Source organism: Dendropsophus ebraccatus, chromosome 10 (genome assembly GCF_027789765.1).
Source record: "Dendropsophus ebraccatus isolate aDenEbr1 chromosome 10, aDenEbr1.pat, whole genome shotgun sequence".
Lineage (NCBI taxonomy): Eukaryota > Metazoa > Chordata > Amphibia > Anura > Hylidae > Dendropsophus > Dendropsophus ebraccatus.
Window position 1 is genome coordinate 95,398,641 of NC_091463.1, and position 15,878 is coordinate 95,414,518.

At 47.7% G+C, this 15,878-nt stretch overlaps 2 protein-coding genes across 5 annotated transcripts in view; one reads left to right on the forward strand and one right to left on the reverse strand.

Annotated features, from left to right (window-relative positions):
- Nucleotides 1–15,878, forward strand: part of LOC138802333 (major histocompatibility complex class I-related gene protein-like) — a 77,576-nt gene that overhangs the window by 40,009 nt on the left and 21,689 nt on the right. The gene's annotated exons all lie outside the window — the stretch shown is intronic.
- LOC138802336 (class I histocompatibility antigen, F10 alpha chain-like) overlaps nucleotides 7,158–15,878 on the reverse strand; it is a 124,082-nt gene continuing 115,361 nt past the window's right edge. For 2 of the 4 annotated variants that reach the window (XM_069985528.1, XM_069985527.1), the window contains exons 2-6: nucleotides 14,836–15,099; nucleotides 11,773–12,051; nucleotides 10,247–10,519; nucleotides 7,999–8,094; nucleotides 7,158–7,860 (exon numbers count right to left, since the gene is read on the reverse strand). In XM_069985528.1, the coding sequence (XP_069841629.1) occupies nucleotides 7,814–7,860; nucleotides 7,999–8,094; nucleotides 10,247–10,519; nucleotides 11,773–12,051; nucleotides 14,836–15,099 (959 nt within the window). In that variant the 3' untranslated portion in view covers nucleotides 7,158–7,813. Of the gene's footprint in view, nucleotides 7,874–7,998; nucleotides 8,095–10,246; nucleotides 10,520–11,772; nucleotides 12,052–14,835; nucleotides 15,100–15,878 lie in introns of all 4 variants that reach the window. The other 2 variants (XM_069985530.1, XM_069985529.1) reach the window with 2 other exon arrangements.

Genomic DNA, 15,878 nt, shown 5'->3' on the forward strand with positions numbered 1-15,878 from the left:
TACAGGTAGAGAATACAATGCTGTGTGGTGTTACAGGTAGAGAATACAGTGTGCTGTATGGTGTTACAGGTAGAGAATACATTGTGCTGTGTGGTGTTACAGGTAGAGAATACAGTGTGCTGTGTGGTGTTACAGGTAGAGAATACAGTTATGTGTGGTGTTACAGGTAGAGAATACAGCGTCCTGTGTGGTGTTACAGGTAGAGAATACAGTGTGCTGTGTGGTGTTACAGGTAGAGAATACAGTTCTGTGTGGTGTTACAGGTAGAGAATACAGTGCTGTGTGGTGTTACAGGTAGAGAATACAGCGTACTGTGTCGTGTTACAGGTAGAGAATACAGTGCGCTGTGTGGTGTTACAGGTAGAGAATACAGTGCTGTGTGGTGTTACAGGTAGAGAATACAGTGTGCTGCGTGGTGTTACAGGTAGAGAATACAGCGTGCTGTGTGGTGTTACAGGTAGAGAATACAGTGTGCTGTGTGGTGTTACAGGTAGAGAATACAGCGCTGTGTGCTGTTATAGGTAGAGAATACAGCGTGCTATGTGGTGTTACAGGTAGAGAATACAGCGTGCTGTGTGGTGTTACAGGTAGAGAATACAGTGTGCTGTATGGTGTTACAGGTAGAGAATACATTGTGCTGTGTGGTGTTACAGGTAGAGAATACAGTGTGCTGTGTGGTGTTACAGGTAGAGAATACAGTGTGCTGTGTGGTGTTACAGGTAGAGAATACAGTGCTGTGTGGGGTTACAGGTAGAGAATACAGTGCTGTGTGGGGTTACAGGTAGAGAATACAGTGTGCTGTGTGGTGTTACAGATAGAGAATACAGCGTGCTGTGTGGTGTTACAGGTAGAGAATACAGCGTGCTGTGTGGTATTACAGGTAGAGAATATAGCACTGTGTGGTGTTACAGGTAGATGATACAGTGTGCTGTGTGGTGTTACAGGTAGAGAATACAGTGTCCTGTGTGGTGTTACAGGTAGAGAATACAGCGTGCTGTGTGGTGTTACAGGTAAAGAATACAGCGTGCTGTGTGGTGTTACAGGTAGAGAATACAGTGTGCTGTGTGGTGTTACAGGTAGAGAATACAGTGTGCTGTGTGGTGTTACAGGTAGGGGATACAGTGATGTGTGGTGTTACAGGTAGAGAATACAGTGTGGTGTTACAGGTAGAGAATACAGCGTGCTGTGTGGTGTTACAGGTAGAGAATACAGCGTGCTGTGTGGTGTTACAGGTAGAGAATACAGCGTGCTGTGTGGTGTTACAGGTAGAGAATACAGCGTGCTGTGTGGTGTTACAGGTAGAGAATACAGCATGCTGTGTGGTGTTACAGGTAGAGAATACAGTGTGCTGTGTGGTGTTACAGGTAGAGAATACAGTGTGCTGTGTGGTGTTACAGGTAGAGAATACAATGCTGTGTGGTGTTACAGGTAGAGAATACAGTGTGCTGTATGGTGTTACAGGTAGAGAATACAGTGCTGTGTGGTGTTACAGGTAGAGAATACAGCGTGCTGTGTGGTGTTACAGGTAGAGAATACAATGCTGTGTGGTGTTACAGGTAGAGAATACAGTGTGCTGTGTGGTGTTACAGGTAGAGAATACAATGCTGTGTGGTGTTACAGGTAGAGAATACAGTGCTGTGTGGTGTTACAGGTAGAGAATACAGCGTGCTGTGTGGTGTTACAGGTAGAGAATACAGTGTACTGTTACAGGTAGAGAATACAATGCTGTGTGGTGTTACAGGTAGAGAATACAGTGTGCTGTGTGGTGTTACAGGTAGAGAATACAGTGCGCTGTGTGGTGTTACAGGTAGAGAATACAGCGTGCTGTGTGGTGTTACAGATAGAGAATACTGGGTGCTGTGTGGTGTTACAGGTAGAGAATACAGTGTGCTGTGTGGTGTTACAGGTAGAGAATACAATGCTGTGTGGTGTTACAGGTAGAGAATACAGTGTACTGTTACAGCTAGAGAATACAATGCTGTGTGGTGTTACAGGTAGAGAATACAGTGCTGTATGGTGTTACAGGTAGAGAATACAGCGTGCTGTGTGGTGTTACAGGTAGAGAATACAGTGTACTGTTACAGGTAGAGAATACAGTGTGCTGTGTGGTTTTACAGGTAGAGAATACAGTGCTGTGTGGTGTTACAGGTAGAGAATACAGTGTGCTGTGTGGTGTTACAGGTAGAGGATACAGTGCTGTGTGGTGTTACAGGTAGAGAATACAGCGTGCTGTGTGGTGTTACAGGTAGATAATACAGTGTGCTGTGTGGTGTTACAGGTAGAGAATACAGCGTGCTGTGTGGTGTTACAGGTAGAGAATACAGTGTACTGTGTGGTGTTACAGGTAGAGAATACAGCGTGCTGTGCGGTGTTACAGGTAGAGAATACTGGGTGCTGTGTGGTGTTACAGGTAGAGAATACATCGTGCTGTGTGGTGTTACTGGTAGAGAATACAGTGTGCTGTGTGGTGTTACAGGTAGAGAATACAGTGTGCTGTGTGGTGTTACAGGTAGAGAATACAGCGTGCTGTGTGGTGTTACAGGTAGAGAATACAATGCTGTGTGGTGTTACAGGTAGAGAATACAGTGCTGTGTGGTGTTACAGGTAGAGAATACAGTGCTGTGTGGTGTTACAGGTAGAGAATACAGTGTACTGTTACAGGTAGAGAATACAGTGTGCTGAGTGGTGTTACAGGTAGAGAATACAGCGCTGTGTGGTGTTACAGGTAGAGAATACAGCATGCTGTGTGGTGTTACAGGTAGAGAATACAGTACTGTGTGGTGTTACAGGTAGAGAATACAGTGTGCTGTGCGATGTTACAGGTAGAGAATACAGTGTGCTGTGTGGTGTTACAGGTAGAGAATACAGTGTGCTGTGCGGGTGGGACTGCAATGAAATGATAAAGTGCTGCAAATAATTCAGTAACACAATGAAACTGCAATGTGTGAACACAGCCTAGATGTTCTGCAGCAGCTTTGGGTGGGGAATAGGCAGGGTGGGGACTGTGATGGAACAGCTGAGAGAAAGCATTGCATTCTGCAACCTGTAGTACTGAGTATATCTGCTCAACCAGGAAGTACAGAAACACAAAACAAAACCCCCACAACAAATGGATTTTTGATCGTTTCAAAACTGGGATAGATTGGTAAGTATTGTTATATGCTTCTGCAGAAGTTTAATTTTTTTTACCTCTACCCGGAGTTCCCCTTTAAGGCTCTTACAACTTTGGCTGGGTTGCGTGGCTTCAATATATGAGAATAACCTGTACTCACAACTGTGAAGTTCTGTTTAATACTGAAGAGATCAAAGAATGGGAGATCAGCCGGGGGAAGGGGGGACAGGCCGGTGCGAATCAGGGCACCCTAAATACACCAAACCACCTCATTAGCATAGGGATTTATCTACAGACTGCCTTAAATTTGCCTTCATCCTCAGCGCTCCGTGCACTATAAGGACATATTAGATGCATCTAACCTGCTGATAGTTTCCCTTTAAGTCGTTTAATGATTGACGTTGGCTCGATCACTGATGTCGGTCAATAGTGATGAGTGGCAGTTGCTGATAGCAGCCAGTACTTACCTACTATGGTGCAAGCTCAATGCAGGAGTTCGGTTTATAACACCGTGCCAACAGTGCATTGTGCATGTATAGTGCAAAGCATCAAAGGGTTAAGAACATTTTGCCCATATTTATACAGATATTTTTGTAAAGATGGAAGTGAAACGGTGATAATCAAGTAACCAGATAACTGGTAATGGGGCGCTATCTATCCTACTCCTTGCTTGTGGTATCATTATGCGGTACATACATACAATGGATTGAATAACTTTTATTGATTTTTTCAAAAACTTTTGGCCAAACCTTTATTCAGCTGGCGGTTTTCTCTTCTGACCTCCTCATACGCATCAGGGTTTGGGGGGGTTGAACATTCATGTGTTCTCTATGTAAAGTGGAGGGGTAAGCTGCAGCTAAATAGTCCTGGCAGTGGCTACAGAATAATGGGGTCAGAGATCGGGGTTGTATGTGGTGTTACAACTCGGTTCCATTTACTTTAATGGAGCTGAGCTGTAATACCACAGCTAAACTGAAGACAAGGGTGGCGCTATTTCTGGAAGCTTTCATGCTCTTAAATAATCCCTTTAAATCAGGGGTCTCAAACTTGCGGCCCGCGGGCCAACTGCCGCCCTCGGGACACTAGTTTGCGGCCCCCACCTAAATGGTAACTTTACTATAAGTGCGGCCCTGTGTCACTGACAGTGGAGGATTATAATGTGGACGGTTTGGGCGGAGTCCGGATGTCGTCTGCCCCGCTCTTGCGAGCCAGATGCGGCTCTTTTGATGGCCGCATCTGGCTCGCAGATCGCCCCACTGCTGCCCACACCTGCTGTCCGCCTCACCTACTGGCCGCCTGTAGCGCCCGGACGTGCTCCTCCTATCCAATCAGCGGAGACCGGTAGCGCGGGCGGCCAGTAGGTGAGGCGGACAGCATCCGCGACTATCTCGGAGGAGGATGGGGGGGAGAGAAACATGGGGATGGGGGAGAGAAATGGGAGAAAAGCATGGGGGAGAGAAGCATGGGGATGGGGGAGAGAAGCATGGGAATGGGGGAGAGAAGCATGGGGGGGAAAAAAAGGGGGGGGGGGGGGAGAGAAACCTGGGGATGGGAAAGAGAAACATGGGGATGGGGGAGAGAAGCAGGGGGGAGAGAAACCTGAGTATGGGGGAGAATCAGGGGAGAGAAGCATGGGGGAGAGAAACATGGGGATTGGGGAGAGAAACATGGGGATGGGGGAGAAACAGGGGGAGGGGAGAGACGGGGAGAGAAACATGGGGGAGAGAAACATGGGGATGGGGGAGAAACAGGGGAGAGAAGCAGGGGGGGGGAGAAACCTGGGGATGGGGGAGAGAAACCTGGGGATGGGGGAGAAGCAGGGGAGAGAAGCATGGGGGAGAAACAGGGGGAGGGGAGAGACTGGGAGAGAAGCATTGAGGGAGAGAAGCATGGGGATGGGGGAGAAACAGGGGAGAGAAGCGGGGGGGGGGAGAAACATGGGGATGGGGGAGAGAAGCAGGGGGGAGAGAAACCTGGGGATGGGGGAGAGAAACCTGGGGATGGGGGAGAATCAGGGGAGAGAAGCATGGGGGAGAAACAGTGGGAGGGGAGAGACTGGGAGAGAAGCATTGGGGGAGAGAAGCATTGGGGGAGAGAAGCATGGGGATGGGGGAGAAGCAGGGGGGGGGGAGAGAAACATGGGGATGGGGGAGAAACAGGGGGAGGGGAGAGACGGGGAGAGAAGCATGGGGGAGAGAAACATGGGGATGGGGGAGAAACAGGGGAGAGAAGCAGGGGGGGGGGGGAGAAACCTGGGGATGGGGGAGAGAAACCTGGGGATGGGGGAGAAGCAGGGGAGAGAAGCATGGGGGAGAAACAGGGGGAGGGGAGAGACTGGGAGAGAAGCATTGGGGGAGAGAAGCATGGGGATGGGGGAGAAACAGGGGAGAGAAGCGGGGGGGGGAGGGAGAAACCTGGGGATGGGGGAGAGAAGCAGGAGGGAGAGAAACCTGGGGATGGGGGAGAGAAACCTGGGGATGGGGGAGAATCAGGGGAGAGAAGCATGGGGGAGAAACAGGGGGAGGGGAGAGACTGGGAGAGAAGCATTGGGGGAGAGAAGCATGGGGATGGGGGAGAAACAGGGGAGAGAAGCAGGGGGGGGGAGAGAAACCTGGGGATGGGGGAGAGAAACCTGTGGATGGGGGAGAATCAGGGGAGAGAAGCGGGGGGGGGGGGGAAACATGGGGATGGGGGAGAGAAACAGCGGAGAAAAGCAGGGGGGAGAGAAACAGGGGGGAGAGAAACCGTTTGATGACATTGGAATGTTTTTGTAAGAGCTTTTCTTGTTGAAACCCTGATGCCCAGCGTCACCCAGACTCTACCTCCAGCGGCCCCCGGGTAAATTGAGTTTGAGACCCCTGCTTTAAATTCTAGTCAGTTTTATCATATCTACCAAACAGGTAATATAGGAGCAGGTGCACAGGGGAGCTATTACAACTCAAGAACTAACTTTACCTGAAAGACTTAGAAAAACATGACCACTTTCTTCCAGAAACAGCACCCCTCCTGTCCTCAGTTTAGGTGTGGGTTTTTCCAACTCTGTTCCACTGTAATCAATGAAGCTTAAAGGGGCACTCCAGCAAAAAAAATCATTTCAAATCCTTTCCTGGATGACACAGGCACGGAAGCTGTGCCTGTGTAATCCAAGGTGGGTCACAGCTGTCAGTGATAGCCGGGGACCCATCGCAACTTGCAGCAACCTGCCACTGCACTCCGGTGCTGACAATTAACCCCACAGATACTGTAGTCAGCACAACCACAGCATCTAAAGCGCTACAGAGGGAGAATTCTCCCTCTGTTCACAATCAGGGCTCTGCAATGTAATCCCAGATTCCCAATGGTAGCCAATGGAGGCCTCTGGTGTCCTGGCTATGGAAGGCGGAGGGGAGGGGAGGGCATGCAGAAAACACTTCTGCAATCTCTGCCCTCCAAAACAACCTGGGTATTGAGGCATCAAAGACATATAGTCATGCAAGTGTTTTAATTCTCAAGTCTTCTAGTACTTATCAGCTGCTGTATGTCCTGCAGGAAGTTTATTCTTTCCAGTCTGACACAGTGCTCTCTGCTGCCACCTCTGTCCATGTCAGGAACTGTCCAGAGCAGGAGAGGTTTTCTATGGGGATTGGCTGCTGCTTTGGACAGTTCCTGACATGGACAGAGGTGGCAGCAGAAAACACAGTTTCAGACTGGAAAAAATACACCACTTCCTGCAGGACATACAGCAGCTGATAAGTACTGGAAGAGTGGAGATTTTTAAATAGAATTAAATTACAAATCTGTGGCAGTACACCAGTTGATTTAAAATAAAGTCTTTTTTTCTGGACTCCCCCTTTAATTGTAATACCGCACACAACCTGAGGACAGGAGTGGCGCTGTTTTTGCAAAAATGTACCTGTGCTCTTTCTAACCCCGGATAACCCAGGTGACCACACATGAAATATCTGTCAGAGATCAGTCAGAAATGTATAAAATCTTAATAACTCTGATTCTTTATTGTGGATGTCTCTGATGACAGGTGTCAATAATGTGCAAATAATGTGGATTTTTTAAAAAGTTTTATTTTTAGGTTTTTACGCCTGACATAGCAGGAGAGGGGTCAGTCTAAATACAGTAATGTCTGGTATTATTGGGGCTATGTTCCGTCTAGTAAGCCCCAGCCGATCTCCTGTAACCGGCAGTGAAAAAGATAATCTGTAGAAATCCGTCTGCCATTACTCCTGGGCCGAGCACATCTGGGACGTCATTGGTCGACAGCTGGAAAGTGGATCTCGATGGTTTAGGTGCCTAAGTGCATTCAGGGTGTCAGAGCATTCCTCAGACAAGCATATTACCAGCATACGCGTCATGCTCATGCTTAATACTAAAAAAAATCTCCAAAGATTTCCATAACTCCATGACTTCTCACTCCTCCTGTTGTAATTTCAATACTACAAGCTACGGATAGGTACTAGATTTTTGGCCATGGGGCGTTACCATGAGCTTACACTGCTTAATACTGCTCTATAATGTCCTCCATGCTGCTGCCCCTGAGGGGTAGACATAAAAATAGTTCACTTAGATACACTTTGCTGTTGATGTGGTCCCAAGTGGTGGCAGCTGATGGTGACTCTGAAATGTACCATGAAGACACTGCAGATATAGATGCGCCTGTTCTCTTCCTTTCTGCCTTCCCAAACACTGTCTGTGATCTAACTCAGTAAATCAGGTTGTTGTGAGTCGACTGTCGACAGGACGCGGTTTATCTAAAGCTGCAAAGAAATACTACATTTATGTTTATATCCTAGACAATAGGTGCAGTTATTACAGTTAGTACACAAATGAAAAAAAAAAAAAAAAACGTGACAGGTCAGTCCCGCCAAGACCCAACCCCCATCACCACCACTTACTTTTAAATCGGTAAACTCCAACTGTTACAATTATAGAAATAGGAATGAGGATAAGCCCCCCCAGGATCAGGGCCACGGACGAGTCTGTTTTAGGTTCTAAAAGAAAAAAACAGGAAATCATAAGATGAATGATACTATATACAGCTCAGACTGCCGACCAAACATCTGCTGATGGGGAAAACAATATCCACTAGTCCTCTGATCCTGCTGTGTCCTCAGAAATAACTGCACTCTGAGGTTCCTCTCCTCTTATCCACCAGGGTTGTTTCTGCATGAGGCGAGATGACTATCTCACCTCAGACGGCAGGTCTGTCTTACCTTTTAGCATCTTCTGCTACAACCCCCCCCCCCCCCCCCCCCCCCCCCCGGCTCCATTGGCATGCGAATCATGGGCAGACATCAATGTGGTATAGAAAGCATAGCTGTTATTTAGTAGCAAGACACTTAAAGGATCTTTTATGACTATAAAGACCATCCAAACTCACCCCATCTGACAAGGAGCGGCTCCCCCAGTATGAATACAACTCACCCCATCTGACAAGGAGCGGCTCCCCCAGTATGGATACAACTCACCCCATCTGACAAGGAGCGGCTCCCCCAGTATGAATACAACTCACCCCATCTGACAAGGAGCGGCTCTCCCAGTATGGATACAACTCACCCTATCTGACAAGGAGCGGCTCCTCCAGTATGGATACAACTCACCCCATCTGACAGGGAGCGGCTCCCCCAGTATGGATACAACTCACCCCATCTGACAAGGAGCGGCTCCCCCAGTATGGATACAACTCACCCCATCTGACAAGGAGCGGCTCCTTCAGTATGGATACAACTCACCCCATCTGCCAAGGAGCGGCTCCTCCAGTATGGATACAACTCACCCCATCTGACAAGGAGCGGCTCCTCCAGTATGGATACAACTCACCCCATCTGACAAGGAGCGGCTCCCCCAATATGGATACAACTCACCCCATCTGACAAGGAGCGGCTACTTCAGTATGGATACAACTCACCCCATCTGACAAGGAGCGGCTCCTCCAGTATGGATACAACTCACCCCATCTGCCAAGGAGCGGCTCCCCCAGTATGGATACAACTCACCCCATCTGACAAGGAGCGGCTCCCCCAATATGGATAAAACTCACCCCATCTGACAAGGAGCGGCTCCCCCAGTATGGATACAACTCACCCCATCTGACAAGGAGCAGCTCCCCCAGTATGGATACAACTCACCCAATCTCACAAGGAGCGGCTCCTTCAGTATGGATACAACTCACCCCATCTGACAAGAAGCGGCTCCTCCAGTATGGATACAACTCACCCAATCTCACAAGGAGCGGCTCCTTCAGTATGGATACAACTCACCCCATCTGACAAGGAGCGGCTCCCCCAGTATGGATACAACTCACCCCATCTGACAAGGAGCGGCTCCCCCAGTATAGATACAACTCACCCCATCTGACAAGGAGCGGCTCCTCCCCCAGTATGGATACAACTCACCCCATCTGACAAGAAGCGGCTCCCCCAGTATGGATACAACTCACCCCATCTGACAAGGAGCGGCTCCTCCAGTATGGATACAACTCACCCCATCTGACAAGGAGCGGCTCCTCCACTATGGATACAACTCACCCCATCTGACAAGGAGCGGCTCCTCCAGTATGGATACAACTCACCCCATCTGACAAGAAGCGGCTCCCCCAGTATGGATACAGCTCACCCCATCTGACAAGGAGCGCCCCCCCCAGTATGGATACAACTCACCCCATCTGACAAGGAGCGGCTCCCCCAGTATGGATACAACTCACCCCATCTGACAAGGAGCGGCTCCCCCAGTATGGATACTACTCACCCCATCTGACAAGGAGCGGCTCCCCCAGTATGGATACTACTCACCCCATCTGACAAGGAGCGGCTCCCCCAGTATGGATACTACTCACCCCATCTGACAAGGAGCGGCTCCCCCAGTATGGATACTACTCACCCCATCTGACAAGGTGCGGCTCCCCCAGTATGGATACAACTCACCCCATCTGACAAGGAGCGGCTCCCCCAGTATGGATACAACTCACCCCATTTGATAAGGAGCGGCTCACCCAGTATGGATACAACTCGCCCCATCTGACAAGGAGCGGCTCCCCCAGTATGGATACAACTCACCCCATTTGATAAGGAGCAGCTCCCCCAGTATGGATACAGCTCACCCCATCTGACAAGGAGCGGCTCCCCCAGTATGGATACAACTCACCCCATCTGACAAGGAGCGGCTCCTCCAGGCTGCTGTGATCCACATAACAGGAGTAGCTGTCGCCATCTTTGGTGATCACTTCCGCAGTGACCCTGATCTGATAGGTGCCGTCAGGATTGGGGAGGACAGGTGTGGACTCATCTGTGGGGACGTCATCTATCCCGTTCTTCACCCACTTCACATCCACAGCTCGGGGATGGAATCCATACACCAGGCAGTGAAGTGTTGTGATTTCATCGGATATGTGTCCTGCGACCTTCACCTGTGGTAGAACTGGGACAAAAATATAAAGTTTGCCTTCATTTTTGAAAAGTTTTGATTAACTCCTGTACTAAGATTCATATTTGGCAAAAAAAAAACAGGTGGGTGGTGCGCCATGGCAGATCATACCGCTACCACCACATAACATCAGATGATACTGTAACACTAATAGCTATAGGTATAGATCTGGCCTTACATAGGGAAAACCACTGGAGCAACATAACTACCTACTGGGGGGACCTAGCTACTCCTCTCCAACCTAACGTCCCCTCTTCCCCAACTCACTTACCTATCCACCTTACTGTGCACAACACCAATTTGCCTTTTGGGGTGCTATAGGTGTGGAAAAAAAGTATCTTGGAAATGTGCTTTGACAGGGACCAGACTTCTTTCTGTATGCTGAGACAACCAGCCAGTATGCAGTGCTGAACACTAGAACTGGGGTAACCAGACAATAGGACCACCCTTGTCTACACGGTGGATTTCTACAGTCAGGACAGTCAGTCCCAGAGGAAAGGCAGAGGGACTGATCCCCAGTAAGGCAAAGTTGCTAAGAGCCGAGGCACCTTACTGATACACGCTCATCCAATCAAGGATATTCTTCAGTGGGAGCTGAACCTTGAGGCAAAGGCCTAGGACTCTTACTACCTCACAGAGTGGTCACCAATACTGTGTAGGCAGAAGGCGGTCAGATATCAACTATATATCTAAACGTGAGTGCGAGAAGTTCTTTAATATTCAGTATTTTCTTCACACATCCCGGCCGAGTACTGTACTGTTTAGACAAGGGCTGTTATATATGATATATATTTATTTATATATGTATATATTTTTAATTTCATATTTTTTGAGGGGTTGAAGCTCAAAGTCTTACATTATGAGACCATTTTGGTCACATGGTAGCGCACACTTCTCTCAGCTCTTTCTAGCGATTGTATAGAGTCCAACCACTCAAAATATGTCTCAACATGTCAAAAGTTTTTTCTTTTAAATGAGAGTGCCCATTTAAGGCTTTATGGCATTTCCTAATTATTGAAGAACGCCCCATTGATTATAGTCTTAAAGATTCCATACTTTGGGCCTGCCAATGTAGATTTCCACGTTCTCATCTCGTGCTACTGGGAGGACGCATGAAGATGTTTTTGTGATGAGATTAAGGAACTCATGAGAACCTGGTGCCTTTAATTTCTGCAGAAACCACAAGGCTAGATATCTATAGACATATATAAGAAGACATGGTAGAGATAACTCCAGTGTGACATCACCTCTCCTCTCCAGCTCTTCTCTCCCATGCTCAATGTATCTTCTCAGCTTCTTGATACATTCATTCCGCAGATATTCCGTCTGTCTCGCTTTCCTTCCTAGATACTGCCTGTTCCAGTTCTGTGTAGTGATCTGAGCCTCGGCCATCGTAGGGATGTATGATCCTGTCTGTACATCCAAGAACATGTATTCTTCTCCATCATATCTGTACTGCTCGCAACTCATGGTGCTGCCGTCATCATTCAGCTCACAGCTAACCATCACCTGCACAGAATGGAAACCTGCACACAAAACAAGACCATGTAAGACTATAAACACTCGAGAAGATCATCAAAAAGTGTCCTACACAGCCTGAACTTACTATGGTAACCCAAGGTTTGCAAGGTTGCTGGGGGGTTTTTGGTACCACTGAGGCACTTGTTACAGACCCTAAGTGGTAGCTAGGAATACTTTGGCCTCCTGGTTGTCGACAAGGCGGACTACCTAGAGGGGCACTGTCCAAATTCTTTGGAACTTTGCTAGAGAGGATCCTGACAACTTTGGCTTGGTTGTAATGACTTTAAAGACTGAGGCCTTATGCACACGTTCAGTATGTTTTTCATGTCAGTAGATTCCTCCTGCTATTCACCCATACAACCTGCTGAAAATAACGGATTGGGCATCCGTAGTGCATGTGTATTTCCGTTAATCTGATGACTCAACAGTGTGACTAATGACTCATCCATATTTTTTACGTAAATACTGATGCCAAAAGGTTATAATACGTAGAAAATAGCGGATCCCATTGATTTCTATGAGAGAATTCGCAAAAAAATCTGGGTCCGCACTAAGACATGTGCTTTTTATGTTCAGGATTGGTTTGCATCCTTGTAATCTATTGATCGTGTGAATAGCCCAGTAGACATCCCGTAAATTATGGGACGTGTGAATAAGGCCTGAGAGAAAAAAACAGTACCCATGTCAAAGAATACGTGTGTGCTGTGCTAAGTATGCAGAGCGGCACATCCAGGAATATGTGCTACCAGGAAAAATACCGGTAGGAGCCGACCTTCAACATTTACCAACAGGACTGGGCGGAGGGGCACATCGCCTTCAACCTCTGAATGGACTAGGAATACTTCAGATTGCAGGACTTTAACTGAATGCTTGAGAACTTACCCCCTCAGCGTGGACATGCTTGTTCCTTCTTATGGTAATCGCACCTCTGGTGACTTTGCAATCTGTCCTGAGTACGATCAGGAACACAGGTGCTAGAACAGACAGTACAGCAGCGCAGGCAAGGGCAATAGCAAGCGGTCAGGACCCTGGGAGGCGCCGCTCTGGCTCTGGATACAGCTGGGGCAGCTCACACAGGAACAAAAGACTGACTAGGCCTAAGCACCGACCACCTCCAACCACCTTTTTATAGTACAAAGAGAGGCGTCCATTAGTGGAGAGAGGCCGGAAGTAACTCAACAGGACATTGGTTAGGACAGATGGGGAGACTTCAGCTAAGGCTGTGATAGGCCCAGAGGTAGGGGAGGAGGCTGACAGATCACCTCCTTAAACAGGTGGAGAACAAGAAATGTGTGTGCAGCCATGGACACACTTAACCCTTCAGTGTCCTTCAGCATATACTTGCTGTCAGTGAATGAAGCACAGTAGAAAACAAAGAAAATGCAGCACATATATCCTTCATCCACAGAATCCCCTTTTAACCTGCCGCCCTACACATATGCACATAGAGCAGCAGTTTTAGGAGGCTGCATTAGACTAGACAGTCTAAGAATGTCAGATGTTTAAAAATCTGGCACATGTTTGGACTGTCTAGTCTACATTTTCACCTTCTATTAGTTGCTTATTATAATGGAAAAAATGTTTACCAAGAGGTGGTGCCTTTTGAGTGCATTGACATCACACCCCTTTCCAAGTGAAGCCACGGACACTTTCTGGTAAGCCGTATCTCGTTTTTCGAGCTTGAAACAGAAGTGTCTACAAATGTCGAAAAAATGTGGTCATGAAAACCAGAAACCGGCACAGGTGGTTTCGGTGGTTTCCCTCATTGTATTTTGAAACTCACTTTGAGCATCAAAAAAAACAAAATAAAAAATGATAATTATAATTTTAACGACTTAAAGTCGACTTACATTATAAGACCATCTCATTAATGTCATACAGAGCTGACAGACACGGTGCTAAGTGTGCTCTTCTCCAGACTCATCCTAGTGATCTGTGGAGATGTGAGCACTCAGCCCCTGACTTATCGTAACTTGTGATATGCCTTTAATAGAGATGAGCAAACGTCGGTTCGGCAGGTACAGTACCATGGCCTGTGATTGTGAGTGGGTTGTCACTCTACAGACAAGAGCAACAGCCCCGTCAGCCAATCATAGGCCAATGTGCTGCCCCGTCCTAGTCAGACTGTGATTGGCTGAGCAGGCCTTCACCACAGAAAACACCAGGGGGGGACCAGAGAACCACCAGGAGACACTGGGGGACTGCGGACAGGTAAGAATATGTCTATTTTTAGTTTTTTTTTTACATCTTGCCAAACTCTTCCGAACTTTGCAGAAAGTTCGGTAGCGAACCAAATTTTTTTTGCAAAGTTCAAAATGAAACTGGGTTCATCAGGTCGGTGGAGTGCCAAAACTCAACGCCCCCCTCACCCCTCAGTGATATGCCACAGTTTGGCTCTGGCTCTGTGTCACTGGGTAAGCTAGTGCCGTGGCTGTGGTAAGAAGCTGACTTGTGGGGGCACTGGATGTTGGCCTCAGTAAATGACATTAAACTACTTTTCTAATATGGTGACTAATAATATTATAAAGTAGCCGACCCCTAAATGTATATAATGGGGGAGATTTATAAAACAGGGTGTAAAGTGAAACTGGCTCAGTTGCCCCTAGCAACCAATCAGATTCCACCTTTCATTTTCCAAAGAGCCTGTGAGGAATGAAAGGTGGAATCTGATTGGTTGCTAGGGGCAACTGAGCCAGTTTCACTTTACACCATGTTTGATAAATCTCCCTCTATGGTATATAGTATCTGTGCGGTATATTCAGTACAGTGCGGTATATTCTGTCTCTCACCTCCGCTGTGGTTGAATCTCTTCATCACTATCTTCACCTCATGTCTGAATAAAGCTTCTCCTTCTTTACCAAGTTGGGTATCTTTCTCCCAGTGCTCCACAGCTTCAATCTTCTCCACCCAATCAGCCACTGGGACGTATCTCCTCGTATCACTGGTGTATAAGTCAATCTGCTTATCATCCACATATCCGGCTATGGAGAATTCGGGCATTCCGTATACAGGAACTGAGACCCCGGTGGTGTAATATCGCAGAGAGTGACTGTCTGAGATAGACATACAGAGTGTTAGGGCCAGTTCACACGGAGTACACGACGGAACTCTCTGCAGTGGAATCCCGGCAGATATGTCAATTCTTACGAGTAGAGAGAGGAGGTGCGCGAGCCCTCGCATATACTGCCTGTAGGACATGTAGGCTGGCGGAGAGTTCTGCCACGGAATTCTGCCAGTTTTAGGCTATGTATGTTCACACTACAATGGCTACAACGGCCGTACTTTCTACGGGTGAACATTACCTATTGTTCTATGGGATCCCGACCGGAGCGTACACACATAGTATACGCTCCGGCCGGGATTCTGCACGGGGCCGAAAATAACTGACATGTCAGTTTTCTGCGCCCGCAATTCAATGAATTGCGGCCGTAGGAAACCCTGTCAGTTCCGGACGGCTCCGGACGCTGGCTTCACTGTGTGCTATGGGAGGTTCTGATGCGGGCGCACGCTGATCCAGGTCCAGGGTTTATAGGGTGTCATCGGGGATGTGTTCACTAGAATACGCCATTGATGTCTACAACCTGGACATCACTGATCACAAAAACATTAGATCCATAGCTCTTTTTTTTTCTCTACGGCCCTATGTATTTGCATAGAAGAAAGGCAGCGCACCCCTGGGTTCTAAGGGAATTAAGTTCAGTAAGAGAATGTTCAAGGATTCTATAAGCGCAATATCTGGATGACGTCCTGCACTGTAAATGGCGTCAACAAAAGAATATTTACAAACGCCAATATTGCAGATTTATATTATTTATTATTTATCAAACACAAA